This window comes from Rhinopithecus bieti, unplaced genomic scaffold, assembly GCF_001698545.2.
Source record: "Rhinopithecus bieti isolate Rb0 unplaced genomic scaffold, ASM169854v2 scaffold_26426, whole genome shotgun sequence".
Lineage (NCBI taxonomy): Eukaryota > Metazoa > Chordata > Mammalia > Primates > Cercopithecidae > Rhinopithecus > Rhinopithecus bieti.
Genome location: NW_016811945.1, coordinates 637,395 through 663,894, shown reverse-complemented (window position 1 = coordinate 663,894; position 26,500 = coordinate 637,395). Strand labels below are relative to the sequence as shown.

General features: G+C 56.9%; 2 protein-coding genes across 4 annotated transcripts; one reads left to right on the top strand and one right to left on the bottom strand.

The window, feature by feature from the left end:
* The first annotated feature begins 769 nt into the window (after nucleotides 1-769).
* ITPKA (inositol-trisphosphate 3-kinase A) lies at nucleotides 770-13,840 on the top strand. The gene is made up of 9 exons (XM_017895395.1): nucleotides 770-844; nucleotides 2,001-2,029; nucleotides 3,923-4,622; nucleotides 11,606-11,702; nucleotides 11,778-11,994; nucleotides 12,138-12,342; nucleotides 12,685-12,786; nucleotides 13,069-13,140; nucleotides 13,243-13,840. The coding sequence occupies exons 1-9, from the start codon at nucleotides 770-772 to the stop codon at nucleotides 13,444-13,446; spliced, it is 1,701 nt and encodes a 566-aa protein (XP_017750884.1). The 3' UTR covers nucleotides 13,447-13,840.
* Nucleotides 13,841-13,918: 78 nt separating this feature from the next.
* Nucleotides 13,919-25,610, bottom strand: LTK (leukocyte receptor tyrosine kinase). 3 transcript variants are annotated; one of them, XM_017895409.1, is made up of 21 exons: nucleotides 25,549-25,610; nucleotides 24,194-24,295; nucleotides 23,509-23,652; nucleotides 23,239-23,410; nucleotides 22,663-22,813; nucleotides 22,364-22,510; nucleotides 21,984-22,140; nucleotides 21,725-21,907; nucleotides 19,605-19,703; nucleotides 18,668-18,820; nucleotides 18,162-18,257; nucleotides 17,695-17,890; nucleotides 16,185-16,275; nucleotides 15,984-16,048; nucleotides 15,672-15,801; nucleotides 15,481-15,578; nucleotides 15,246-15,338; nucleotides 15,046-15,147; nucleotides 14,778-14,912; nucleotides 14,614-14,704; nucleotides 13,919-14,516 (listed from the first exon to the last, which is right to left on the bottom strand). In XM_017895409.1, the coding sequence occupies exons 2-21, from the start codon at nucleotides 24,234-24,236 to the stop codon at nucleotides 14,268-14,270; spliced, it is 2,595 nt and encodes an 864-aa protein (XP_017750898.1). In that variant the 5' UTR covers nucleotides 24,237-24,295; nucleotides 25,549-25,610; the 3' UTR covers nucleotides 13,919-14,267. The 3 variants fall into 3 exon arrangements, with proteins under 3 accessions (XP_017750898.1, XP_017750899.1, XP_017750900.1); XM_017895410.1 differs by lacking the exons at nucleotides 21,725-21,907; nucleotides 25,549-25,610 and having other exon boundaries at nucleotides 24,194-24,414; XM_017895411.1 differs by lacking the exons at nucleotides 16,185-16,275; nucleotides 21,725-21,907; nucleotides 25,549-25,610 and having other exon boundaries at nucleotides 17,695-17,774; nucleotides 24,194-24,414.
* Between the last annotated feature and the right edge of the window lie 890 nt (nucleotides 25,611-26,500).

Genomic DNA, 26,500 nt, shown 5'->3' with positions numbered 1-26,500 from the left:
CTGTAGTCCCAGCTACCTGGGAGGCTGAGGCAGAAGAATGGCGTAAACCCGGGAGGCGGAGCTTGCAGTGAGCTGAGATCCGGCCACTGCACTCCAGCCTGGGCGATAGAGCAAGACTCCATCTCAAAAAAAAACAAAACAAAACAAAACAAAAAACAACCTTGACACATTCCTCTACACCCCAGTTTCCCGCTTTTTTTGTTGCTTATTTAATTTTTAAAAAACTTACTCTGGCGGTCGGGCACAGGGCTCACGCCTGTAATCCCAGCACTTTGGGAGGCTGAGGCACGCAGATCACCTGATGTCAGGAATTCAAGACCAGCCTGGCCAACATGGTGAAACCCTGCCTCTACTAAAAATACAAAAAATTAGCCAGGCATGGTGGTGCACACCTGTAATCCCAGCTACATGGGAGGCTGAGGCAGGAAAATTGCTTGAGCCAGGAGGTGGCGGTTGCAGTGAGCAGAGATCATGCCACTGCACTTCATCCTGGATGACAGAGCAAGACTCCCTCTCAAAAAAACAAACAAAACAATTTCTCTGGCCTGCTTAATGCTTAAGTGTTTGAATTTCCCCGCCCCCCCCGTCACGTTTTATTATTATTATTATTATTAATTTTTTTTTTTGGCAGCACTCAAGAGGCCATCCTTTCCACCTGCATACTGGTCAGTCTGATTTTCTCCACATCCCTTCTATTTAAGCATCAAAGACTGGGGAAACTGAGTCATAAAAGAACAGATGTTCTAGAGTTTCAATGTTTATTCCTGGCATGACTAAGACGACAGAAGAACTTGCTGACCTCATCCTACAGCTATCCAGGGACTCCCAGGCCTTGCCCCAAGACGTACCCTTATGTTTTTTGCCTGCAGTAGATGGGGGCAGACTGCCTTCAGAAGGAACTACAAGATGTTTCTTTGTTTGTTTTGAGATGGAGTCTGGCATTCTCGCCTAGGTTGGAGTGCAGTGGTACGATCTTGGCTCTCTGCAACCTCTGCCTCCTGGGTTCAAGTGATTCTCCTGCCTCAGCCTCCTGGATAGCTGGGATTACAGGCGCCCTCCACCATGCCCAGCTAATCTTTGTATTTTTAGTAGAGACGAGATTTCACCATGTTGGCCAGGCTCCCAAAGTGCTGGGATTATACGTGTGAGCCATGGCACACGGCCGGGAAATACAAGATGTTAATGAAAGAAGTTGAGAACATGGGCGAGGTGGTTCACGCCCATAATCCCAGCGCTTTGGGAGGCCTGGGTGGGCAGATCACCTGAGGTCAGGAGTTCAAGACTAGCCTGGCCAACATGGTGAAACCCCGTCTCTACCAAAAATACAAAAATTAGCCAGGCCTGGTGGCGAGCGCCTGTAATCTCAGCTACTCGGGAGGCTGAGGCTAGAGAATCGCTTGAAGCCAGGAGGCAGAGGTTGCAGTGAGCTGAGATCGTGCCATTGCACTCAAGCCTGGGCGACAAGAGCAGGAAGTCAGGGGACCTAGCCGGGACACACTGCCTTTTCTACCACCTAGCTGAGTGGCCCTAACCTCCCTGGCAGAGCCACTTAACCTCTTGTTACTTCTGAAATGTGAACGAGGAGGATAGATGGATATAAGGCCCCTCACTGCTCTAAGAACCTATGGATTGGATTTCAGTTCAGCATCCATTTCCAGGTTTGCCCTCACCTTTCCTGTGAGAGGCATCTGGGCAGGTAGGGCAAAGAGCAATTCTCTGGCTGCTGGTATAATAGACCTAAGGCTTGGGCAAGTGCTTGATACAGAAGAAAAAGAACTGCCCTTTTTCTCGGCAGCCAGGACAGAGACCCAGTGCCCAGCCTGCTTATACCTCCAACCCGGCCCATCCATCGCCTGACACACAGGAGTGCAGGGCGTGTTCTTGTCCCTCATTGCCCTCCCTACCTTTCCAGTTCTGGCAGTTTCTTGCTGGCTCTCCCCGCCTTGGGTTTTCCCCCAGCCCCCTCTCTGAGGGCAGCACCTTCCCATGTCCTGCCACAGGTCAGTGTAGCTGTGAAGGAGGCAGAGGAGTGAGTGTCTGAGACACGAGTGATCCAGGGCCTTCAAGCTGCAGAGTACAACCCTCACACACAAGCTCGGATTCCTCTAGACGGTTGCCTTAGAGAAGGTGGCGATGTGACTTCCCAGGTTCTCCATGAAGGAGTCAACTATTCAAACTCCTCTATGTTCTCCCTCGTACCCCTTCATTCCCTCTATTTCTCCTGGCTTCCTCATCGCCATTCTTTCTTACATTATTTTGCTTCTTTCCTCAGTTCTCCAGGATCTTCACCTATTTATTTATTTTGAGATAGGGTATTACTCTGTCACCCAGACTGCAGTGCAGTGGAATGGTCATGGCTCTCTGCAGCCTTGATCTCCTGGGCTCAAACAATCCTCTCACCTCAGCCTCCTAAGTAGCTGGGACCACAGGTGCATGCCAACACGACCAGCCTTTTTTTTTTTAAGACAAGTTATCACTCTGTTGCCCAGGCTGGAGTGCAGGGTGTGGTGGTGGAGTGTGGTGGTGATCTCAGCTCACTGCAGCCTCGACCTCCTGGGCTCAAGTGATTCTTCCACTTCAGGCTCCCACCGAGTAGCTGGGACTACAGGTGTATGGCACCCCACCTGGCTAATATTCTGTATTTTTAGTAGAGATAGGGTTTTGCCATGTTGCCCAGGCTGGTCTCAAACTCCTGGGTTCAAGCAATCTGCCTGCCTTGCCCTCTCAAAGCGCTGGGGTTACAAGCGTGAGCCACTAAGCTTTGCCGAAGATTCCCATGTTCCCACTGAACTTCCTGTTTCCTTCTCCTGGGTCATTCCTGAGCCCTGGCTGAGGGGAGAGAAGGGAAGGATAGCCCCTCCTGTGGCCGTCTCAGCATCCAAGGCAATCCTTCCGGGGCTGCCCTGTCCCCAGGGCCCCAGCCATCCCCAGGCACTGAGTGCCTGAGGGGGGACCCTCACTCCTCTGGCACTATGGGAAGATAGGAAAACAGTGACTTCTCCTCAAAGCAGCCTCGCCGGTCAGCTGACTACCAACATGGGAAGTGGCTGAAGATCCACATGGGATGACGCTGATAAGCACTTTGTAGCGTCTGAAACTCTTAAACATCAGTGCTGTCTTCCTAGTTTTACAGACACAACTCTGTGGATTGGGTGAGGTTTTCCTATATGTACGAATGCAGAAATATACGGAGGGGGTAAAGGGACTGCCTACAAATCACATCTAGAGTGTGGTGTACCTGATTTCAAATCTTTTATTTTATTCTCACGGCAACGGGAGAATCCGCAGTCAGGGGAAGTGAAATAACTTGCTGAACGCCGCACGGCGGACTCCAAGCCCCGAGCTCCTAAAGGAGAGGAGGAGGAAGGCGGGCTCAGCTCCTGCCACCCAGCAGCGGGGGAGATGCAGTCCGGGACTCGGCTGAGCCACGGGGACAGATCCAGGCCCCGCCCCCTGACCTTGTTCTCTGCCCGCCGGGAAGTGGGGAGCTTGCGGGGAGCAGCCTCAGCTCGTCCCTGGGGCAGAGTCTCCATTTGGGTGCACGCCCTGGGGTGGGGCTTATTTGGGAGGCTGGTGGCCTTGAACTCTGTTCAGGAGCTCGGGCCGGAGAAAGGCCCCGGAGACTTGAAGCCCTTGTCCGGGAGGGATGAAACACGCAAAGGAACCCGAGGAACGGGGTAGGGGACCAAGAGCAGAACCAGCTCCTCCTGCGCGGGGACAGGGCCAGTGGAGCGGCCTGGAGGAATCCCTCCCAGCCGCTAAGCCCGGGAAGGCTGCGAGGCCCCGGCGCGGAGCAGCCCCTCCCACCTCCCCGAGGGCGGGCGGAGCAAAGCCACGGGGCCTGGGCCCAGGTTTTGTGCCTGCGGAGGCTGGACTTCCCCGCCACCCCGAGGAGCCACCGAGGGCCTTCTGTGCCTGGCAGGGTCCCTGGGAGGCCCGCGCTTTCTCTGAAAGTGAAAGGAGTGGGCGGGGGGCGCGGCCGAGGCGGGGCGCGGGCGGGCAGCGGCACAGGCTCGCGCCCCGGGGCCGTCTGCAGCCGGGGGCGGCGGCGAGCGCGCTCGCAGGTCCCGCGCGCGCCGCGGCCCTGGTGGGCTGCCAGGCGGGCGGCGGGCGCGGACACTCGGGAAATTGACCCTGCCCGGGGGCCCAAACGGGCATGGCCGGCGGCCCGGGGGGCCCGGCGAGGCCCTGCAGCCGGGCTGGAGCGGGCCGCGCGCCGGAGTGTCGGGGAGGCTGCGCCTGCTCATTCGAGGCGCGCTGTGCGGCGGTCGCTGCGGCCGCCGCCGCGGGGATCCCCGGGCTCGCGGGGCCAAGCGGCGTGGGGACAGGTCCCCAACGGGCTTCCGCGGGCTCCCCCGGCCCGGGTGATCCCTCAGCTGACCGTGACAGCCGAGGAGCCCGACGTGCCCCCGACCAGCCCTGGGCCGCCCGAGCGGGAGAGGGACTGCCTCCCGGCAGCGGGCTCTTCGCACCTGCAGCAGCCGCGCCGCCTTTCCACCTCGTCGGTCTCTTCCACTGGCTCCTCGTCGCTGCTCGAGGACTCGGAGGACGACCTGCTGAGCGACAGTGAGAGCCGGAGCCGCGGCAACGTGCAGCTGGAAGCGGGCGAGGACGTGGGTCAGGTACGGGCCGCGGGGGCGGGGCCAGCGCCGGGCGCGGGGCTGCGCGGGGACCCGGCTCGGAGCTCCCGGAGGACCCGCTCCTGTCCATGCTCCCTCCCGTGGAAGGTCCTGTTCTCGCGGTTTAGGAGGAATCTGGGGGTCAGAGGGAGGCGCCTGGCCGACCTCTCGCCTGGGCAACTTTAATTCCCGCTCCGCCGGCGGGTCGTGGCGCTGGCCCCGGGGCGTCTAAGAAGCGGGGCGAGGAGCAGGGACCCGCCGCGGGGACTGGGCGAAGCGCGGGTAGCGAACCTTGTTGGCTGTGGGGTAGGACATGAGGGATCAGAGGGGCTGAGCCTTGCCGGGTGAACCCTCGGAAGGAGAGGGGCGAAGGAGCGTTTCCCTCACTCCCCGCCCCCTCTCTAGTGCCGTGGCCCCACCCCCGCCGTTGCCACGGTTTCCCTCTCCTGAGTGGGAGTGGAGCGGCGCTCCAGGCTCTGCTCAGGAGCCGCTGCCGTCTGCTCCCAGCGCCCGCACGAGGCGTGGACGCAGGGGAGGGAGGGGCGTAGGCCTGGGAGCTCCGGCTGGGAGCGGAACGCAGCCCACCGGGTGCGAGCCCTGCCTCCCATCCTCCCGGCTCGCCGCTCCTGAGCGCTGCAGAGAGGGACGGTAAACTGAGGCTGCAAGGGGGCGGGATCAGCCCGCTAGTCTCTGCCTCTGATAGCCTGGGTGTTCTGGGACCGGGTCTGACACTCGGAAAACACAGCCCCGGGCACTGTTAAGTCATTCCTGACGCCCGCTACTTAGGGACGTGCGGCTCCCGGGACGCCCTCCTTGTTCCCCTCGTTTTAACCACGGCCAAATACCTTGAATAACTGTCCGTGGTCAGCGCGAAGGACTTGCTTTAGATCCACGTTAGGCAAGTGTCCCTGAGGCCGAGGAAGAGGCGAGGGGCGCCCCTGGCCTCGGGCGCCTGGGGCCTGCCCAGAAGGCCGAGTCGGCCCCGCAGGGCGGGGAGAGCTGTGGCCGCGCGCCTGCTCCGCCGCACACTCGATGGGACAAGGCGGGGAAGCTGTGGCGACTTGCAGGGGTTCACAAGCCCGGAGGACGATGGGGTTTGTCGGTGATACCAGAAGGGAAAAGCCTCACAGATCAGGAACACCCCCCGCCGCCAGGTGCTGGGTGCGCCGGCCTCGGTTACGAGCTCTGCCGCATCCCCTTCTCCCGCGGTGGTCAGGGCAGCCCCGGACCCAGGATCGTTTCTGGGGTAACCCTTGCCTAGGTCAGGGGGCGGATGCCGGGGCTTCCCAGGATGGTGGAGTGTGGGGAAAAGCCTGCGCAGCAGCTCCGGGGGCGCGGCCCCCGCCGAAGTTCTGACACCTCAGAGGCGGCGCAGGCGAAAGGGCGCGAAGCGCGGGCGCGTCCCGTTTCCCTCTTCCGCCCGCAGGGACTCGGCGAAGTGCCTGGGAGAGGGAGTGTGCTAGGAGGAGGTCCCGCAGCCCGTGCCTGGGTGTAGGAGAGACCGCCCCGGCTGAGGTCAAGCCTCGAGGACCTGGGCGACCCCGCCGCCCCTGAGCCGTCCGGAGTCGGTGCAAATCGCCGCTGAGGGCCTTTCCAGCTCCAAGTTTGCGGCTTCCAGGCCTTCCCCACCCCTAGGCCCGCCGGGGCCTCCCCGAAGGCAAACAGCCACAGCGGCAGCAGATAAGCCAGGGGCTGTTGACAGAGGCTGCCTGCGTCCGTGTGGAAGGGCCCAGGGCGGACTTTGCCTCGCGGCGGGTCCCAGAGCCGCACAGCGTGCCCGCCCAGGCCAATTTAGGGCTTTCCCAGGCAGGAAGCAAGGCAGGTCCAGCTGACCATGAAGGATGCATCTGGGCCGGACTCTAGGACTCCTGGCTTACCAGCCCCTTACGTGCGGCCCATGCAGGCCAAAGCCCAGGAATGTTCTGCCTGCCTGCCTGCCTGCCTGCCTGCCTGCCTGCCTGCCTGCCTCTGCCTGGGGCATACGTAGTCCCCTTCACCTCCTAGGAGCTCTCTCCAGCCTGCCCAGAGCGGGGGAATTGAGACTGGGCAGCCTCACTCTGGCAGAGGAAAAAGTCATGGGCAGGCTTTTCCTAACCAGCCAGGGGAGAAGTTGGAGGCCCACCCCCAAGGTCAGCTTCATGACTCTAAGGCCTTGCCTCCTCAAACAATTATGGGGTGTTGCTGGAGGAAAAGAGAGGGTGTTTGGCTCCTGTTCATCTGGTTTTCTTCTTGCTGTGCTCCAGGATAGGTAAGGAGACCTGGATGCCATCCCCTCCTGGACTCAGAATTCCCACACATCACTTTCCACTAATTATAGAGCAGAATTTAGGTTAACAGACTTCCTTTTTAAAAAGCTAATGCCCATGGGAAGGTGAAGTCGTGGCTCACTTATACCTTAGTGCAAATCGTTTTATAAATTTAAACTGATTGCTCTCCCCACCACCACGACCACAGGGAGTGCTAGTTTGATAGGGCAATTGGAACATGGGGAGGGTGTTGGGCTGGTAGAGAGCTTCGGCCAGAGCCTGGATGACTGGAGGCAGGGAGCAAGGGTGAGTGCCAAAGACAGAGCATTCACCCATCTGCCGGTCTGCTCCAGCGTGAGCAGGTGTCTTCAAGGCTTCCAAACAGAGCTTAGACAAAGGAGGGTCTGAGGCTAGTAACCAGCTAAGCCCTGCCCAGGGAAAGGTACTCCGTGTTCAGCCCTAGGAGTAAGGAATTACCAGAGGGTCCTCTTATGACTTCATTAAAATCTCTCCCACAGTCAGCAATCCTAGCCTTTGCCTCAAGATACCCAGGTAGGCCCCAGCTGTGTGTTGGTCTCCCAGAGAGGGCACCTTCGTGGAGGGAGGCCCGAGCCAGAGGATGTTCAAGCACCTCCAGGCTTCAAGCGATTCTTGAAGCTGGGATTACAGGTGCCTACCACCACACTGGCTAAGTTTTGTATTTTTAATAGAGATGGGGTTTCACCATGTTGGCCAGGCTGCTCTCGAACTCCTGACCTCAAGTGATCCATCCGCCTTGGCCTCCCAGAGTGCTGGGACTACAGGTGTGAGCCACTGCGCCTGGCCTTACATTCATTTTTAAAAGCGTGATGTTCTCTGGGGGAAGTATCTCCCTAAGATGGAAGGTGGCAGTGAGTTGAGTTCCATGACACTTGCACAACTCCTGCCATGCTTGGCCATACGCATTACTGGCAGGGGGGCTAAATCAGGTGGTGGGACGGAGGGCTCAGATGAGATAATGGGTATGAAAATTTTTTGTAGGCTGGGAGCAGCGGCTCACACTTGTAATCCCAGCATGTGGGGAATCCAAGGCGGGAGGATCACTTCAACCCAGGAGTTCGAGGCCAGCCTGGGCAACATGGCAAAATCCTGTCTCTATTAAAAATACAAAAAAAAAAAAAAAAAAATGGTATGGTGGCTCACACCTGCAATCCCAGGAGGCCATGGTGGGTGGATCACTTGAGGCCAAGAGTTTGAGACCAGCCTGGCCAACATGATGAAATGCCGTCTCTACTAAAAATACAAAAATTAGCCAGGCGTGGTGGTGCACGCCTGTAATCCCAGCTACTCAGGAGGCTGAGGCAGGAGAATCGCTTGAACCTGAAAGATGGAGGTTGCAGTGAGCCGAGATCGCACCACTCAAATACATACATACATACATACATACATACATACATACAAAAATACAAAAAATCAACCAGGCATGGTGACTCACACCTGTAGTCCCAGCTACTCTGGAGGCTGAGGTGGGAGGATCACCGAACTCTGGAAGTCCAGGATGCAGTGAGCTGTGATCGCACCACTGGACTCCAGCCTGGGCAATGGGAGTGAGACCTTGTCTCAAAAAAAAAAAACAAAACAAAAAAAGTATTTTGTAACCTGCTAGCTAGGACCGGCCTTAGTTGCTGCTGCTCTTGACTCTTATGAAATGCAGAAAACCAAGGTCAAGAGAGTAGGTGATGATGCCATTTTACCCCTGCTTGGGAGCAGGTCCATCAACCAAATGGTAGTAGCCCAGGTTTTCAGACACACATCAAATCTTCTACCAGGCCCGGCTTCCAGCCCTCCTCACTGCTTCTGCACAGCTCTGAAAGTTCCCTCACCCTGCCTAACCCAAGGCAAGTTTCCTCTTCACTACGTCCATTCTGGTCCCACTATCCCCCAAATTCTTCTAGCAGGTCCCTACAGCCATTATATTCATTCTTTTGGATAAAGGCAAAGGTGACCATCCAGTAGAGAGGGCCCCCAGGCAGGTCTCAGTGTTCTCCAGAAGTCAAAACTCAGACTGCCTTATTGCTGCACCTCACTTCACCATGTACAAAGCACTTCCTCATGCCATATCCCATTTAACCCCCAAAGGGAGGCAGGATGGTAGCATCCTGCTGGGGATACTTTGGAACCTGCTGGGGCAATTGAAACATGGGGAGGGAGGATGGGCTGATAGAGAGCTTCAGCCAGAGATTTGGAGGCTGGAGCAGGGCGTGAGGGGATGTAACTCCCCTTGATTTCCTTCTGTAAAATGGGAATAATATCACTTCATGCACTTGCTATGCATGTGCATTCGTTATGGCTCTCAAACTGAGTGTGGGAGAAGGGGGTACAGGATGGTGCTGCTGAATATACATGGCACATATATCATCTTCCTGGAATTTTACTTGAGGGTTTGGAGGTGGTGAGTTTTATAATAAAACTTGGATTTATTATGCAGCAGAATGCAAACCTGCTGTGTATTTAAAGATTTTAAAAGGAGTTTGAAAGTGATGTCATGCTTCTAGTGGGCTGCTTCTGGCTACACCCCCAGATCCCTGGGGACTGGGCACGTGATCACACCCTAGTGTGCCATGTAAGGGCTTCAGTAGGAAAGTGGGAGCAATGCTGCCTGATGAAAGATGAGAAAGTGCCTGACATGCAATAGGCAGGCAGCATTTGATGGTTCATGTTATGGCAGCAGCTATGTCCTCCCAGGGGAAACAGGCCCACACAGATGGCAGTATTTGGTTGGGTTCACTCGGATGGAAGGTGACACAGCCATGACTGCAACCAACTACTGACTCCCCCACCCAGTGCTCTGTCATAACCTCCATTTCCTTCCCATGGGAAAGGGCTGTATGGTCAGCAGCCCTCCTCTACTTAGGCCACCCCCTCAGTTCTCCCTCTGTCTCTTAGAACTCCCTCTTGTCAGGGAGGTATATTCCTGTGGAGGCATAACATGTGTAATTGTGCTAAAAGGCAAGTGCCTCTAGGGGGAGGCAGCAGACGCAGCTGACATGAGCCAACCTGTGCACTTCAGAGAGGACACAGGGCTGCTGAGTTGTGGGTGGGACAAGGAGAGGTCCAGAGGATGGGATGCTCTCAGGATTAGCTGGAGGCTAGAAAAGATAAGGGACATACCAAAAAAAAAAAAACAAAAAAACAAAAAAAAACCCTCCATCTCCTTCCCAGGTTTGTCTAAGTTGACAGGCCTTCAGGTTTGCACTATTTTATTTTATTTTATTTTATTATTTTTTATTTTTTATTTTATTTTATATTATTTTATTTTTGAGATGGAGTCTCAGGCTAGAGTGCAGTGGCTCGATCTCGGCTCACTGCAACCTCCGCCTCCCGGGTTCAAGCGATTCTCCTGCCTCAGCCTCCCGAGTAGCTGGGACCAGGCACATGCCACCACGTCTGGCTAATTTTTGTATTTTTAGTAGAGACGGGGTTTCACCATGTTGGCTAGGATGGTCTTGATCTCTTGACCTCGTGATCCAACCACTTCGATCTCCCAAAGTGCTGGGATTACAGGCGTGAGCCATCACGCCCAGCCCTGCACCTTATTTTCATGGCTTAAAATTTCTGGGTCCAGATCAAAACCAAGGGTTCCCTGGGCCTTGCCAGCTAATGAGTGCATGGAATCCAGGGATAGCAAGAGAGGCTTGGAGAGCTCCAGCCTGTTCTTTCTCCAGGCCCTGCCAGGCTGGCCTCCCTGCCCTGGGCCTGTGTACAGGTTTGTTTCTGTGTATGTCTGTCTCCCCCTAAATGAGAGGAACCAAGGTCCCAAGTGAAGGAATCAGGTTCAGCTTCTGCCTCATACCATGGAATGGGATGCGGGAGGTGGGCGCCTATCATGCTCAAGCCTTATTTACTACTCACAGCAACCCAGTAAGGATAGTTATTGCCTCATTTTATAGATCCTTTTCTTATGGATGCACAGAGGCTTGTTTCTTGGGTCCTGGAATCTTTTGAGGCATTGGTAGTAATAAAAATTTGGGGGGCCAGGTGCGGTGGCTCATGCCTGTAATCCCAGCACTTTGAGAGGCCAAAGTGGGTGGATCACCTGAGGTCAAGAGTTGGAGACCAGCCAGACCAATGTGGTGAAACCCTGTCTCTACTGAAAATACAAAAAAGTAGCTGGGCGTGGTGGCGGGCGCCTGTAGTCTCAGCTACTCGGGAGGCTGAAACAAGAGAACGCTTGAACCCCAGAGGTAGAGGGTGCAGTGAGGCGAGATCACGCCACTGCACTCCAGCCTGGGTGACAGAGCAAGACTCCATCTGAAAAAAAAAAAAAAAAAAATTGGCCCTCCTCTAGACCTACTTAGAATTTCCCTGCGGTAGGCCTGATAATCTGCAATTTTTAACAAGGGTGACCATCAAGTAATTCCGATGCTCACAACAGTTCAAATACCTCAACAGAGCATTTTCGTAACTTGCCCACGCGTTCTTCAGTGGCAGAGCTGGAGCGCAAACCGGGGGCTTCAGATGCTAAGTCCAGGCTCTTGACAGCTCATTGGAGACGCTGGAATCACCTTCACTGCGCCTGTATCAGCGCCCGCCACACAGGCGCACAATAAACCTTCCCAGAGTGAATGAATGAATGAATGACTCATCCAGCCCCAGCTGCTTCCGGTGGGTCGGGGGCGTGGTGAGACCCTGTTTCAGTGGAGGGAGGGCTTATGCATTGCCGAGATGCCGATTTGCAGACCTTGACCCTGTCGCTTTCAGAAAAGCCACTGGCAGAAGATCCGAACCATGGTCAATCTGCCGGTCATAAGCCCTTTCAAGAAGCGCTACGCCTGGGTGCAGCTGGCGGGGCACACAGGTGAGCCGCGGGGCGGGTGGGCAGGTGCCCGCGATGGGAAGGGGCTGGGCGGCGCTGACGGATGCAGGTCCACAGGGAGTTTTAAGGCGGCGGGCACCAGCGGGCTGATCCTGAAGCGCTGCTCGGAGCCGGAGCGCTACTGCCTGGCGCGGCTGATGGCTGACGCGCTGCGCGGCTGCGTGCCTGCCTTCCACGGCGTGGTGGAGCGCGACGGCGAAAGCTACCTGCAGCTGCAGGACCTACTAGATGGCTTCGACGGGCCTTGCGTGCTCGACTGCAAAATGGGCGTCAGGTATGCGTGCCCTGCCAGGTCGGTTGGGGGATCAAGTAGGGGTTGGGGCTGGGACAACTGCTTGAGGGGGGCCCGGGGCGAGAGCTCGAAGGGATCTCCGTGTGCGCCCCCTTATGCCCTGGCCCCTGCCCGCGCCCCCACAGGACTTACCTAGAGGAGGAGCTGACCAAGGCCCGTGAGCGGCCCAAGCTACGGAAGGACATGTACAAGAAGATGCTGGCGGTGGACCCTGAAGCGCCCACTGAGGAGGAGCACGCGCAGCGCGCAGTCACCAAGCCACGCTACATGCAGTGGCGGGAAGGCATCAGCTCCAGCACCACGCTCGGCTTCCGCATCGAGGGCATCAAGGTGGGGCAGGCGCGCTTTGACTGGCACCGCCCCAGCCCCACTGCGCGCTATCTTTCCCGATCTGTCGGCACCCACCTCCCCCGCTCCCGCTCTGCCTGCCCCTTCGCCCTCTCCCACCGCCTCGCGTGGGGCAGGCGCGCTTCCACTGGCACCGCCCCAGCCCCACTGCGCGCTGTCCTTCCCGATCTGTCCGCGCCCGCCTCCCCTGCTCCCGCCCTGCCTGCCCCTCCGCCCTCTCCCACCGCCTTGCAGTCCCCTGCAACTGGGAGGTACCACTGCCCTAGACTGTCCTCTTCCCCACTGGCGGGCCTGGGGCCCCTGACACTCCTGTCCCGCCTCCAGAAAGCGGACGGTTCCTGCAGCACCGACTTCAAGACTACGCGAAGCCGGGAGCAGGTGCTTCGCGTCTTTGAAGAGTTTGTGCAAGGAGACGAGGAAGTGCTGGTAAGAGCGGGATCCCAACCCTGAGGTGTTAGGGAGCCTGAAGCCAGGGACTGCCCCTGTCATCTGGCCCAGTGCCCTCGGCTGTGTCCCCACTGTGGCCTTCACCACACTGGGTCGCACCTGCTCTACGCTCCTTCCCTTCTGGGCCACGCCGGGCGGGGTCCTGGGTCTTCCTCACAGCGGCATTTGCCAAGCTCGGCCTGGGTCCCGGCTCCTTATCTTTGGCGGGGGCTCACTTGGCGTTTAATTAATTTGCCCTCCTCTCCCACCCACCCTCTGCAGAAGCGGTATCTGAACCGCCTGCAGCAGATCCGGGACACCCTGGAGGTCTCCGAGTTCTTCAGGAGGCACGAGGTAAGCCGCGGCCGCCTGGGTGCCTGGCCGCGAGGGCTAGGGCGGGAACCCGGAGGGGGCGTCTCTGCGCAGGGCCACTGCCTGACCATGCGGGGCTCGCAGGTGATCGGCAGCTCGCTCCTCTTTGTGCACGATCACTGCCATCGCGCCGGCGTGTGGCTCATCGACTTCGGCAAGACCACGCCCCTCCCCGATGGCCAGATCCTGGACCACCGGCGGCCCTGGGAGGAGGGCAATCGCGAGGACGGCTATTTGCTGGGGCTGGACAATCTCATTGGCATCCTGGCCAGCCTGGCTGAGAGATGAGGCTGGACTCCTGTCCCCGTGGGCCGCCGCCCTGACATGTGGACCTGCAGCTTTGTCCCCACCGTGCATGCCGGCTTGAGACTGGAGCCCCGCGGTGCAGGGCAGTTCACCGGGTCCTGCAGGGCCAGGTGCCAACCACTAAGGGGGGGCACTGCCGACGCCAGGGGTTTCGCCCACCCCGGGCCCCAGCGTTCCCAGAGCCGAATGACACTAACTTATAGGAGGGGAGGGGGCAAAGGGCTTTTTCCTCAGGCCAGCTTTTCTGAGGAGGCTCTGCCCTCTCCAGAGGGGCCAGACTGTGGATTTTATTTAGCAAGCCTAGACCTTCTGGTCTAACCTCTCACACTAGGATGGACTCCCCTTCCTAATAAAACTCAAAGACAAGATGCAGCTTCCTGTGCCTCAGCCCTCAGCCCCTCCCTCCTCTGGTGCCGTCTTCCTGTATCCCTGGCATCCACTCAGATGGCTGGAAGATGAGAAGCGCTTTTTATTAGAAGCATCTGCAGGGTGGGGTTCTGCCCAGATGAAGGATGCTCATAGTAGGAGGGCAATCCAGTGCTCCCCATGGACACTTGGGGTGTGTGTAAGGTGGCCTCTGGCCCAAAGATCAAAAGCTGGAAGTGGCTGGGCCTTTCCCTGGGAGGCCTGGGCTGGTTTCCAGCATGGCAAGTGCAGTGCTGCCAGGCCAGCCCCGAGGCCCAGACACACAGCACAGACTTCAGGGAACAGGGGCCGCTGGCATAACAGGCCACCCAGGAGCCTGAGGAGTACAGGGAGGGACCCTCAGTGCCTCAGTCCTCAACCTCAGGGCTCCTTGGGGCTTAGGAGCGATAGGTGGGATTCCAAAGGTTCTGAGGTTGGAGGCCCCTGGATTTGAGGGGCTTGAGGCCAGAGGAAAGCCAGGGGCCAAGAGGGCTACCTCCCCAGCTTTTCAACTTCCCTGGACTCAGTTCCTGGGGCTGTGGGGGTCTTAGGCACGCCAAAGATCTGTTCCCCAGCCCAGAAGCCCCTTCCTCCTCTGGGGTGGGCCCCAGCTCCATTGGCAGGGGTGAATTCAACACATCAGGGTCCTGTAATGAAAGAGTCAGGGAGCACGGGGGCATAGAGTTTTCTGGCCCCGCCTCCTGACCCACAAGACCAGGATGTCAGATTAGGTCAGGGGCACACCTGAGTGCAGTACTGAAGACGCTCCAAGATGCTGGCAAAGCTGGGGCGGAGCTCAGGCTCGTGCTGCCAACACTGGGTCATGATGCGGTACCTGGGGAGAGGCAGGAGTTCATGCCCACCCATGGTTGTGAAGGACCTCCCTTCCCAGGCAGCACTCAACTCACACAGGCCCTGGGCAGCCCCTAGGAGGGTCCATCCGGCCCCCTGCAACGACGAAGTCCAGCACCTCCTGGTTGGTGCGCCCAGGATAGGGCATGTAGCCCAGTGAGAAGATCTCCCAGAGAAGCACCCCAAAAGACCTGCATCACAAGTGGGGGAACCAAGTGAGACCCGTCAGGTGCAGCCTCCCCTCACATGAGGTGGCTGGAAAGGACAGGATTAGTCTCAGGGGAGGGGAACATAGGAGAAGGGGAAGGGGAAGGGTATTATCACCAGGAATCTGTCTTGGATGTGAAGATGCCCTCCAGGAAGGCCTCTGGGGGCATCCACTTGACTGGGAGCAAGGCCCGGTCCCCCCTGCGGTAATAACTGGCCCTATAGGAGGGAGGAGATGAATGATGAGTTGTTTACCACCAAGGTGCAGGCAAAACCCCCTTGGAGCAAGAGCCTTCCCACCTCCCCAAATCCCACACCGGTAGATATCTCGTGCCATCCCGAAGTCCCCAATCTTGGCCACACGGCTGGGCCCAGTGCAGCTCAGCAGGCAGTTCCGCGCAGCAATATCCCTACAGAGTAGGCAAAAAAATCACTGCCAGAATTCAGAAGTTCTTGCTCTTCCTGATCTATTTCCTTAAAAGCTGTGTGGAAGGGCTGTTCCTTGGGGAGGGAGTTGGGATGGGGGTCCCCTGAGCCAGGAATGCTCCTAACCTGTGGATGAAGTGATTTTCCTCCAGGTAGTGGCAGCCCTGGGCTATGTCCTGGGCCAGTTGCAGCAGGTCCCGCATGACCAGAGGTGATGGCTGGTCCTGGGTCAGGCAGAGGGACATCAGTCCATGCAGGTCTCAGACACATGGACAGGGTCTTTAGAGGGGCCTGGGGGGCTGAGACAAGGGTCTCACCAGGTGTGGACGACTGTGCCTCAGGAAACTCTTCATGTCCCCTCCAGACATCAGTTCCAGCAGAATGAGGCGAGGGGCGGCCCTGAGGCTGAGCCCCACACACCGCACAATGTTCTGATGGCTAAACTTGCTGAGTGGGGTGGTGGACATACCCCGTCACCAGCAGGGAGATGGAAACCATGTTCTAGGCTCCACAAAGCTGGAAAGGCCCTCTGTGTCCCCTGACTTGCTACCTCAGCCTCAGGGTGAAGAGAAGCTGTTCCTGAGCCTTCCCTTCCCGCCTTCCAGCCCTGCCCCTGGTCCCACATGCACCTGATGATGAGTGCCTCCATGAGGAAATCCAGCTCATCCTGAGGAGAGCAGAGTTCTGGCAGGGTCTGGGGAGGAAAGGGGCACAGTTTCTGAGTTGCCCTGGACACATCAGGAGGGGGGTTAACCCTAGCTGTAGTCACTGTCCTTCCCTTCAGGGTGTTCCGCTCTTCTACCCCCAGCCAGAAGTCCCACTCCTCTCACCTTGATAGCCACCTGCAGGGGACTGGAGTCCCCAGGAAGGCCAATTACCAGTCCTTCATACACCTCCCCAAAGGCACCATGGCCCAGGGCTCTGCAGGAAGACAGGTTGGAAGGAAATGGGCAGGCGGCCTGGAGAAGAGTCCTAGAGAGTCTAGTATCCCCTTTACCTCCCCTGCCCCTGCCATATGCCCAGCTGACCCTATATAGACTCTCTCCATACCATGGCATGTCCCCAAGTAGAAGCCCTGCAAGGGTGATGCTGACTGGCATAGAGCCAAGGCAAAAGAGAGGGCAGGTGCGGGTCAGAGTCAAGGTGGGAGTGCATGATGAGGATTTCCCTGGTGTCCCTGCAGACGCCCTGGGAGGGAGGCGATCCCTGGGCTCCAAGAGTCATATTCTCTCTCTCTCTCTTTTTTTTTTTTTTTTTTTTTGAGACGGAGTCTCGGCGCCCAGTGCTGGAGTGCAGTGGCCGGATCTCAGCCTCACTGCAAGCTCGCCTCCTGGGTTTACCCATTCTCCTGCCTCAGCCTCCTGGAGTAGTGGGACTAACAGGCGCGCCAAATCGCTGGCTATGTTTTTTGTCTTTTTTAGTAGAGACGGGTTTCACCGTGTTAGCCAGGATGGGTCCCTCGATCTCCTGACCCTCGTGATCCGCTCTCGGACCTCCCAAAGTGCCTGGGATTACCAGGCTTGAGCACCGCAGCCCGGCCTCTTTTTTTTTTTTTTTTTAAAGACAAAGTCTCGCTCTGTCGCCCAGGCTAGAGTGCAGTGGTGCAATCTCGGGTCACTACAACCTCTGTCTCCTGGGTTCAAGTGATTCTTCCTGCCTCAGCCTCCCGAGTAGCTGGGATTACAGGCACGTGCCACCACACCCGGCTAATTTTTGTGTTTTTAGTAGAGACAGGGTTTCACTATGTTGGCCGGGCTGATCTCGAACTCGTGACCTCAGGTGATCCGCCCACCTTGGCCTCCCAAAGTGCTGAGATTACAGGCGCGAGATCATATTTTTTTTTACTGAGACAGTCTCACTCTGTCACCCTGACTGGAGTGCAATGGCGCGATCTCGGCTCACCACGGCTCACCACAACCTCCGCCTCCCGGGTTGAGGCGACTCTCTTGCCTCAGCCTCCCACGTAGCTGGGATTACAGGCATGCACCACCCCGCCCAGCTAATTTTGTATTTTTAGTAGAGATGGGGTTTCTCCATGTTGGTCAGGCTGGTCTCAAACCCCCGACCTCAGGTGACCTGCCCGCCTCGACCTCCCAAAGTGCTGGGATTATAGGCGTGAGCCACCGCACCCAGCTGCGAGATCATATTCTAAGAACTGGGACAGAGAGGTGACTTTGAGCAAGTTCCTTGCCCTTCTGGAGCTTCTCAGGGCCTCCCTCTCGCATACGCAAGGGATGTGGGCCAGATTTTTTCTGGGATTTCTAATTCACTACAGCAGGGAGAGAATCAGAGGTGGGGATTCAGACTGCACAGGTTCTCAGGAGGAAGCAGAAGACTCACCTGAGCAGAGTAACATTGGCTGGGGAAACCTCGGTGACACCTGGGGGCAAAGGCCAGGACTGGGCCGGGCCAAGCCCCACCTGGCAATAATAGGGATTGGGGGCTGTCCTGATGGCAGAGGTTCGAAGCTTGCTCAGCTCAAGCTCAGGGCCCGGCAGCCTCGTCTCCCGCAGGCCCTGCCACTTCTTCTGCTTCACTGGGGGTGGGAAGAATAATGGCACACCCTCCGCCTGCCCATCAGGTCTCTCTCCCCCACCTGCCCAGGACACCCCTCCAGGTGCTCATTCTGGTAAACGTTTTCCCCAGGCCTCCCCAGCCCCTTCCTATCTTAGAGTCCCAGAGGCGTCTACCACCGCTCTGCTGCGGTGAGTGGTCTTGAAGTCAGCCCCGGGACTCCACAGAAGCCCACCCCAGCTCATTGGAGAGGAGCAGCCTTGAATCAGCTGTGCCTGGTAGATGCTTCGTACCCAGAATCAGGACCCCACACACCAGAAAGAGGCTCAGTGTTGAGGTTGCCACCACAGCCACCATCAGAACCAGAGGGCCTGGGGGGTTGGGCAGGTCTAGGGAGAAAGAGAGATACCTCCAGTGGGAAGGTCTTCTCTGTTCCTCTACCCTCAAGTTTTACCCACGCTTCAAGACTCAGCTCGAGTGTTAATTTTTCCATGAAGCCTTCCCCCATTACCCTGGGCAAAAGCAACCTCTCCCTCTCGAACACCCCTAAGGAACTTTATACCTCCCACAACAATCTCACTTGAGATATACATTTACATAGCTATATCTAAACAGCCTCCCACACTGGACGACATGCCTCTGAAAGGCACTGTGCACCCATGAATCTCCAATCCCCTGCCCAGCACCCACCATAGGGCCTGGCACGCAGCAAATCTCTATACCGTCTTTCCCAGTGGCCTACTGCTCCTCCCAGTCTGTGACCCCAGGTGTCCAGACCTTGGGCAAAGGTAGGACATACCCATGCAGGTGACGTTATCCACAGCTAGCTCCATGCCTTCTGGGCACAGGCACTCAGCCAACTGGAGCTCTGCCTGCCATTGGCAGTCTTTCAAAGGGCAGTGACTGCAGTTGAGGTGCCTTCGGATTTCTACCTCTCCGTGGTTCTCGGTGACTGTGAGTAAAAGAACTGATACGGTATGGTGTGGTGGGGCTGGGGCTGGGATATATTAAATACATGCCTTTGGCTGCGTATGGTGGCACACGCCTATAATCACTGCATTTTGGGAGGCCAAGGTGGGCGGATCACCAGAGGTCAGGAGTTCAAGACCAGCCTGGCCAACCCCGCCTCTGCTAAAAATACAAAAATTAGCCGGGTGTGGTGGCGCATGCCTGCAATCCCAGCTACTCCAGAGACTGAGGCTGCAGAATCACTTGAACCTGGGAGGCGGAGGTTGCAGTGACCCAAGCTCGCACTACTGCACTCTAGCCTGGCTGATAGAGTGAGACTCTGTCTCAAAAATAAAAATAAATAAATACATGCCTTTTCCAGCCACATGGTTAATTCTTGTCCAGGACTTTAGAGCAAAGAGCAGCACCAAGCTTACAAGGGCGGTGAGAGAAGCTGGGGCACTTCTGTCAAGCCTGTACACTCCCAGGCATTTGAAGTGAATTCATAGCAAGGGGGTACTTGACAAGCACGCAGCATGCCCTGCATGGGCATCCAGCACAACTGACAGCCCACTTTTTTTTAAGACAGAGGTTTGCTCTTGTCGCCCAGGCTGGAGTGCAATGGCGCGATGACAGCCCACTTTTCAAATGACCCTGTGCTATGCAAGAATCCTGTGCTACGAAAGGTTATTCACGGTGCAGGTGGCTCTTCAGTGCAGTGCAGGAGTGGGCTCAGGGATTGAGGAAGACGTCCAGGCCAGGCTGAGAGGCGGGGTTGGGGCCAATACCTGCCAGAGGCTGCAGATAGAGCTCGCTGCTGGGGTGTATGAAGGATACTCCATCTTCTCCATCAGCCCAGAGGTTGTCAGTCTCTGAAGCATCACCCCCTGGAAGTGGAGAGTGATGGAGGGTTTGACTGCAAAAATGGGGGATGGGGGAGAAGCTGGAATCTCCCAGTGGAAATCCCAGTGTGGCCTTCTCTTCTCCAGCATCATGATGCAAGTGCTGTCTCTTCACAAGTGGGAGTGAAGGAGGTGAGGAGGGGGTAATCAGCTGGAGACTGAAGGCCTAGCTCAGGCTGGCTGTGACGCCTCCTGCCTGCCTGAGCCCCTCCTGTCCCATGTCCTCACAGTCCCTTTCTGTGGGAATATAGATGATGTGCGTACGTATGAACAGAACAGCCCGGACAGGCACAAAGGCATTTACACTAGTCATTTCCAGACTTGAGGACTGATCAAAACATAGATGACTGGGACTGTCCCCTAGAGTTTCTGATTCAGTATGTTAGAGAAGGGCTGAGAATTCACATTTCTTTTTAAAAATTAACTTTTAATTAAAATAAAATTCAGGGCCAGGTGCAGTGGCTCACACCTGTAATCCCAGCACTTTAGGAGGCTGATGCGGGCGGATCATCAGGTCAGGAGACCAAGACCAGCCTGACCAACATGGTGAAACCCCATCTCTACTAAAAATACAAAAATTAGCCGGGCATGGTGGTGCATGCCTGTAATCCCAGCTACTCAGGAGGCTGAGGCAGGAGAATTGCTTGAACTCAGGAGGCAGAGGTTGCAGTGAGCCAAGACTGTACCACCGTCTCAAAAAAAAATTCATATATTTATTGTATACAACATGATGTTTTGAAATATGTAAACATTGTGCAATGGCTTATTCAAACCAATATATGCACTACCCCACATACTTATTTTCTGTGGTAAGATCACCTATAATCTACTCTTACCAATTTTCTTTTCCTTTTATTTTTTTTTTTTTGAGACAGAGTCTTGCTCTGTCGCCCAGGCTGGAGCGCAGTGGCGCAATCTTGGCTCACTGCAACTTCCACCTCCCAGGCTCAAGCGAGTTTCCTGTCTCAGCCTCCCGAGTAGCTGGGACTGCAGGCATACGCCACCATGCTCGGCTAATTTTTGTATTTTTAGTATAGACAGGGGTTTCACCATATCAGCCAGGCAGGTCTCGAACTCCTGACCTAAAGATTCACCCGCCTCCGCCTCCCAAAGTGTTGGGATTACAGGTGTGAGCCACCGCGCCCGGCCTCTCTTAGCAATTTTCAAGAATACATCGTCATTAACTACAGCCACCGTGTAGTACAGTAGATTCTGGAAGGTATTCCTCCTATCTAACTGCCATTTTGCACTTTTTTGACCAGCATCTCCCCAACCTTCCCCCAACTCCCAGGATAATTTGCATTTTTTTTTTTTTTTTTTAATTTTGAGACAGAATTTCCCTCTTGTTGCCCAGGCTGAAGTGCAATGGAGTTCTCAGCTCACTGTAACTTCTGCCTCCCAGGTTCAAGTGATTCTCCTGCCTCAGCCTCCAGAGTAGCTGGGATTACAGGCTCCTGCCACCATGCCGGGCTAATTTTTGTATTTTTAGTAGAGACAGGGTTTCACCAGGTTGGCCAGACTTGTCTCGAACTGGTGACCTCAGGTGATCCACCTGCCTTGGCCTCCCAGAGTGCTGGGATTACAGGCGTGAGCCACCAGGCCCAGCCGATAATTTGCATTTGGAGCAACTTAGGTTGTGTGGATATTACCGGTTCCTGGACCACACTGAGGACCACTGACTTAACCCAATCCTGCCTTCCTGCCCTCCTGCTCGGCTTGCTCACTTGGCCAGCTCTAAATTCTGACGACTGCTACAGAACAAGGCAGGGACCTGCTGTGATGGGAAATATCCTGGACTGAATGGAAATATAGGGAGTCTTGTCTGCATGCTGATTTGCAATGTATTTGACCTCCTTTTCTAAGAGCTCCTGCTTTGCCTGGAGCTGCTGAGAAGGGCTTAATGCCTCTCCCACACCTATCCTCCTGAGGGCTCCGGCCTGTACTGAGGTTCTAACATCACCTCACCCTCGGGCCTGCTCAGGTGCCCTCTCCAACGGTGCACCTACCCCGATAGCCGCCGCCGCCTCCGCCCGCAGTGCAGGCCCCGCCGCCGCCCCCGAAGCCGCCGGCCGCGGCCCAACCAAGGGTCGCCCAAGCCTCGGGGCAGCCCTGGCCGCCCTCGGCCCCCTCCTGCAGTGAGCGGCCGGCCTGCGGAGAGGGAGCCCGCGACGTCCAGCCGCCCCCACCACCTGCAGAGTGACAGCAGGAAGGTTACCAGCCACACGGGGAGCACGCCCGTCTCTCCCCACGGCCCCGCGCCCTCACCTGCCGCCCCGCCTCTCCCGCCGCTTCCAGGCGCCTCCGAGCGGTTCTCCAGTTTCTCGGGGGCGGCCTGAGTCAGGCCTCGGTCCCGCGGCCTCAGGTAGGCCCGACCGCCGCCTCCGGCCGCCACCAGCAGCGGTTCCAGCTCTCCGGCGCGCACCTGTGGGGCCAGCGGCGTGTTCCAGGACGCACCCTCCAGCCGTCCAGGGGCACTGCCACTGGGCGAGGGCTCCCGCCCCGGAGGCCCGGATAAGGGCAGGGGCCCCCAGCCCAGCCCGGCTCAGGCATAGGGGGACCCCAACGGACGGACGGAGCGCGAGTGCGTGCGCGCCCCTGGGGAGAGGATTAGGACCCCTACACTGAGCGCTGAAGGGAGCACGTACCCGGAAAACGTAGGTGGCGCCCCCGCCACCCCCGCCACCTCCCGCCCAGCGCCGCGACCCTGGGACCTCTTCGCTCCCATCCATCGCCGCGTGCTCTTCAACGGCTCGAGACTCCCCGAGGCAGACGAGCTGGCTCTCCAGGCTACCCTGCGGGCAGCGGGGGCGGGAATCGGCGGGGCCCGGGAGCCTCCCCTCGCTGTGCTGGTGACCCGGCACCGAGGAAAGCAAGCTCCCCAGGCCCCCAGGCAGCCCTCGCCCCGCGGCGCCGGCGCCGCCCCGTCCCCACTGGCTGCGCTCACTCCGGGACAGGCGTCCTCTCCCTGCTGCCCCACCAGGATGTACAGCGACTCCCCGAGACCGAGGGAGAAGATTGCTGAGACAAAGACGCCATGCGCCCGCGACAGGTGGTTCTTGGCGCCTTTGCCGCCCGCGGCTCCGTAGGCTGAGATCCTGCGGGGAGAGGGCGGTGAGTCCCCGGTCCTCGGTGCTAACAGAAGTTGGCAACAGAGGAGGCTCCAGAATTATTTTTTATCTGAGGGACTTGGAGGCTGCAATCGACTCTGACGGGATGGGAAGGGCAGGTTTGCACACCGAAAGTTCAGATATTACACTTATTTCAGGAGGGTTCGTGGAAATGTGGGGAGGCTCAAGTACCCCTTTGCGCCGCCCTGGTTGGGGGCCTTCCGCTCGGTGTAAGAGGGTCCGGGCCAGGGCTAACTCGGTGGCGACTATTGCCACCTTGAAGGGCACTCAAAGTGGACTTCTCTGCGGAATACTACGAGACACAAGGCGGTGCGCAAGTGGCCTTCGTTCCCCTGACGGTGAAACCTCCAACTAGCAGGTCACTGCTCACCCTACCCCCTCTCTGCACTTACAGATACTGGCCAGGGCCTGGCACGCGCCACAGCTGCACGCCTCTCAGCTGCCCGGCGGCCCCCACAGTCACCACCACGCTGGTCCCCGCGTACGCCCCATCACATTGTGTCTGTGTGGGCCCATGCCGGCCGCTGGCCCCGCAGGTGGAAAACAGCCAGGACCCCTCGGTGCCTGAGAGCAAGGAGTCAGGCAAGGGTCGTCGAGCCCCTGGCTTGGCCAGAGGGGTCTAGTATGGTGAGTGGAAGAGGAAGGAGGCGCCTAAAGCTCACCCGGAGAATTCAGCTGGGAGACTGGCTCCAAGATGCTAGGCGGGGCGCTGACTTTCGGGTCCCGGGGGCCGGGACTTGCCAGCGGCAGGGGCGAGGACGGCTGAAAAGGCTCCTGGGACCCCGGGCTAGAGCAGAGAATGGCGCCTGAAAGGTGTTGGGAGAGGCGCAGGACATTAAGGCGGGTGGAAATAGGAAATAAAAGAAAGAACCCCGCAACAGCTGCTTTGCGGTCGCGGCCACACCCCTCACCCTGCCCAGCCCCCCTCTCAGCCTGGAAGCCACTACCTGACTCCGGTCGCAGAAGCCCCGAGGGTGCTCGCTGATAGCTCTACCAGTTTCTCTCCTCAACCGCCCTTCCCTGAGAATAACTTAGGGGCCGCCCTGAATTTGGTCCTGCAGCCTCTCCAATACTTTCCTCGACTTAGATTGGTTGCCCCGCCCCAAGGCGGTGCTGAGACCCCAAAGAATGTTCCTCCTTCCCAAGCTGCGTGATCCAGACTCTGGGATTCGCACTACTTGGCGCTTCTCCGCCCGCACTCCAGAAGCACGGACCGGAGAAATGTGGTTGTGAGAGTTCGAGGCCTCTGGAGGAACCACTGACACCTGGCCTGTTGCGACCGGCCACCCACAAGCCTAGGAAGGTGCCTTTGGCTGGACAGTCCCCTGACCGCCAGCCAGCACTTACCCACAGCTCCGAACCACACCAGCAGCCGGCCCCAGCGGCCCATCCCTGTTAGGTCCACCCGGCAACAACAGCCCTTGCGGTCGTGGCCACACCACTGTCAACCTGAAGTTGACAGCTCAGTTTGCCACCGCAGCCCTGGCCGCCACTTACAGGGGTGTGCTGCGGCTGGCCAGAGACTCCCCGGACCTAAAGCCGGCTTGGCCACGCCCACCTCAGACCCCAGGACGCCAGAGGAGGAAAGGGAGGGGCGTGTGGGCAGCGAGGTCCCTACGCTTCCGGGAGGAGCCTTAAGGAGTCCCCACCCAGGGGCTCTAGTCTCCAGCCATCAGATGTGCCGCAGCCTGCTGGGAGCTGGGGTAGGTTTGAGGCCGGAGAGGAGGTGCCCCACTCTTAAAGCGGGAGCCACACCTCGGACACCAGGTGGGGGCTTCCAGGTTCCTGAGGACAGGAGCAGCGGAGTGTGCACTTCATTTGTGGTAGTGGTGGTGGTGGGTGTGTGGCACGCGTCACCACACGTGGGAAGTACTCTCTAAACTGCCCCAAGTAAGGCCTCATCACCTGCCATTACTTGTGCCTTTCAGTGGTGCCTTTGTGACTGCAAGGCTGAACCTCCCTGCTACCCTCAGAAACTTGGATCTCTGTGTTTGCCTAATATAATTCCGTTGCCCGTGTTACCCCTGTGCACAGCTTCTCACTGTGATGGGGTAAAAGACTGGACCAGACGTTAGAAGATCTGAGTGCTTTTAATAGCACTGAAGGATGATAGATGATAGGTAGGTAGACAGATTGATTGATCGATCGATTGATCTTTAGCACTAGTACTAGCACCTCTGGTAAATGGGTGATATAGCACAGGCCACAATTGCTCTGAGAGTTTTCCCACCACCTGCAAAATCATATGAAGGGAAATTGCTCTGTAAGCTACAAGGTACGCTACAAATGTGGGAGCCACTCCCTTCAGGTAGTTTTGTGTCTTGAGTCTTCGATCATTTGCTTAAAATCCTAACTTGAGGGCCGGGTGCAGTGGCTCATGCCTATAATCCTAGCACTTTGGGAGGCCGAGGCAGGCAGATCACCTGAGGTCAGAAGTTCGAGACATGGCAAAACCCCATCTCTACTAAAAATACAAAATTAGCCAGGCGTGGTAGTGCACGCCTGTAATCCCAGCTACTTGGGAGGCTGAGGCAGAGAATTGCTTGAACCCGAAAGGCAGAGGTTGCAGTGAGCATTGCACTCCAGCCTGGGCGACAGAGTGAGACTCTGTCTCAAAAAAAGCAAACAAAAAACAAAAAAAAGTCCTGGTCTCTATGCCCTAGTTAACACTAGATACCACACTATGAGATCACAGAATTTACCTTGCAAGGCCTCTTTAAGCCACTGCTCTTCAAATTGTGGTTGTGTAGTTGGTTCTGAACATCAGCATCAGTATCACCTGGGAACTTGTTAGAAATGCGGATTCTTGGGTTTCACCCCAGACGTACTGAATCAGCAGCTTCTGGTGGTAGGGCCCAGTCATCTGTTTTAAAATACCATCCAGGTGATTTTTGTCACAAAGTTTGAGAATCATTGGTATTTGCTGATACAGTAGTTGCTTAATAAAACCTATTGGGGCCGTGCGCCTTGGCTCACGTTTGTAATCCCAGCACTTTGGGAGGCCAAGGTAGACGTACTGCCTGAGCTCAGGAGTCCGAGACCACCCTAGGCAACATGGCAAAACCCTGCCTCTAATAAAAATACAAAAAGTTAGCTGCGTGTGGTGGTGTGCACCTGTAGTCCCTGCTACTTCAGAGGCTAAGGCATGAAAATCGCTTGAGCCCGGGAAACAGAGGTTGCAGTGAGCCAAGATCATGCCACTGCACTCTGGCTTGGGCTAGAGTGAGACTCTGTCTCAAAAAAAAAAATAAAATAAAAAAAATAAACACTGGGCCAGTGGCTCACGCCTGTAATACCAGCACTTTTGGAGGCTGAGGTGGGCGGATCACGAGGTCAGGAGTTCAAGACCAGCCTGTCCAACATGGCGAAACCCCGTCTCTACTAAAAATACAAAAATTATCCGGGCGTGGTGGCACGTGCCTTTATTCCCAGCTACTTGGGAGGCTGAGGCAGGAGAGTGGCTTGAACTAGGGAGGCAGAGGTTGTGGTGAGCTGAGATTACCCCACTGCATATCAGCCTGCATGACAGAGCATGACTCTGTGTCAAAAAAAAAAAAAAAAACCCAAAAAATCTATTGGATAATTCTGTGTTCAGCAGCTCCATTTATGAAGACTGAGTTCTCTCTACCTACTGACAGGGCTAAGCCTTGGCAT

What these genes read in the sequence shown, in the direction of transcription:
- ITPKA (XM_017895395.1), top strand. Translation starts at nt 770, where the DNA reads ATGACTAAGACGACAGAAGAACTTGCTGACCTCATCCTACAGCTATCC. An exon ending in GCTGTGAAGGAGGCAGAGGA is followed by an intron (nt 2,030 to 3,922) that starts GTGAGTGTCTGA and finishes TGTGCCTGGCAG; the next exon opens with GGTCCCTGGGAGGCCCGCGC. An exon ending in TCCGCATCGAGGGCATCAAG is followed by an intron (nt 12,343 to 12,684) that starts GTGGGGCAGGCG and finishes TCCCGCCTCCAG; the next exon opens with AAAGCGGACGGTTCCTGCAG.
- LTK (XM_017895409.1), bottom strand. Translation starts at nt 24,236, where the DNA reads ATGGGCCGCTGGGGCCGGCTGCTGGTGTGGTTCGGAGCTGTGG. An exon ending in GGATAACGTCACCTGCATGG is followed by an intron (nt 18,258 to 18,667) that starts GTATGTCCTACC and finishes CTTTCTCCCTAG; the next exon opens with ACCTGCCCAACCCCCCAGGC. An exon ending in GTCTTCAGTACTGCACTCAG is followed by an intron (nt 14,517 to 14,613) that starts GTGTGCCCCTGA and finishes CTTTCATTACAG; the next exon opens with GACCCTGATGTGTTGAATTC.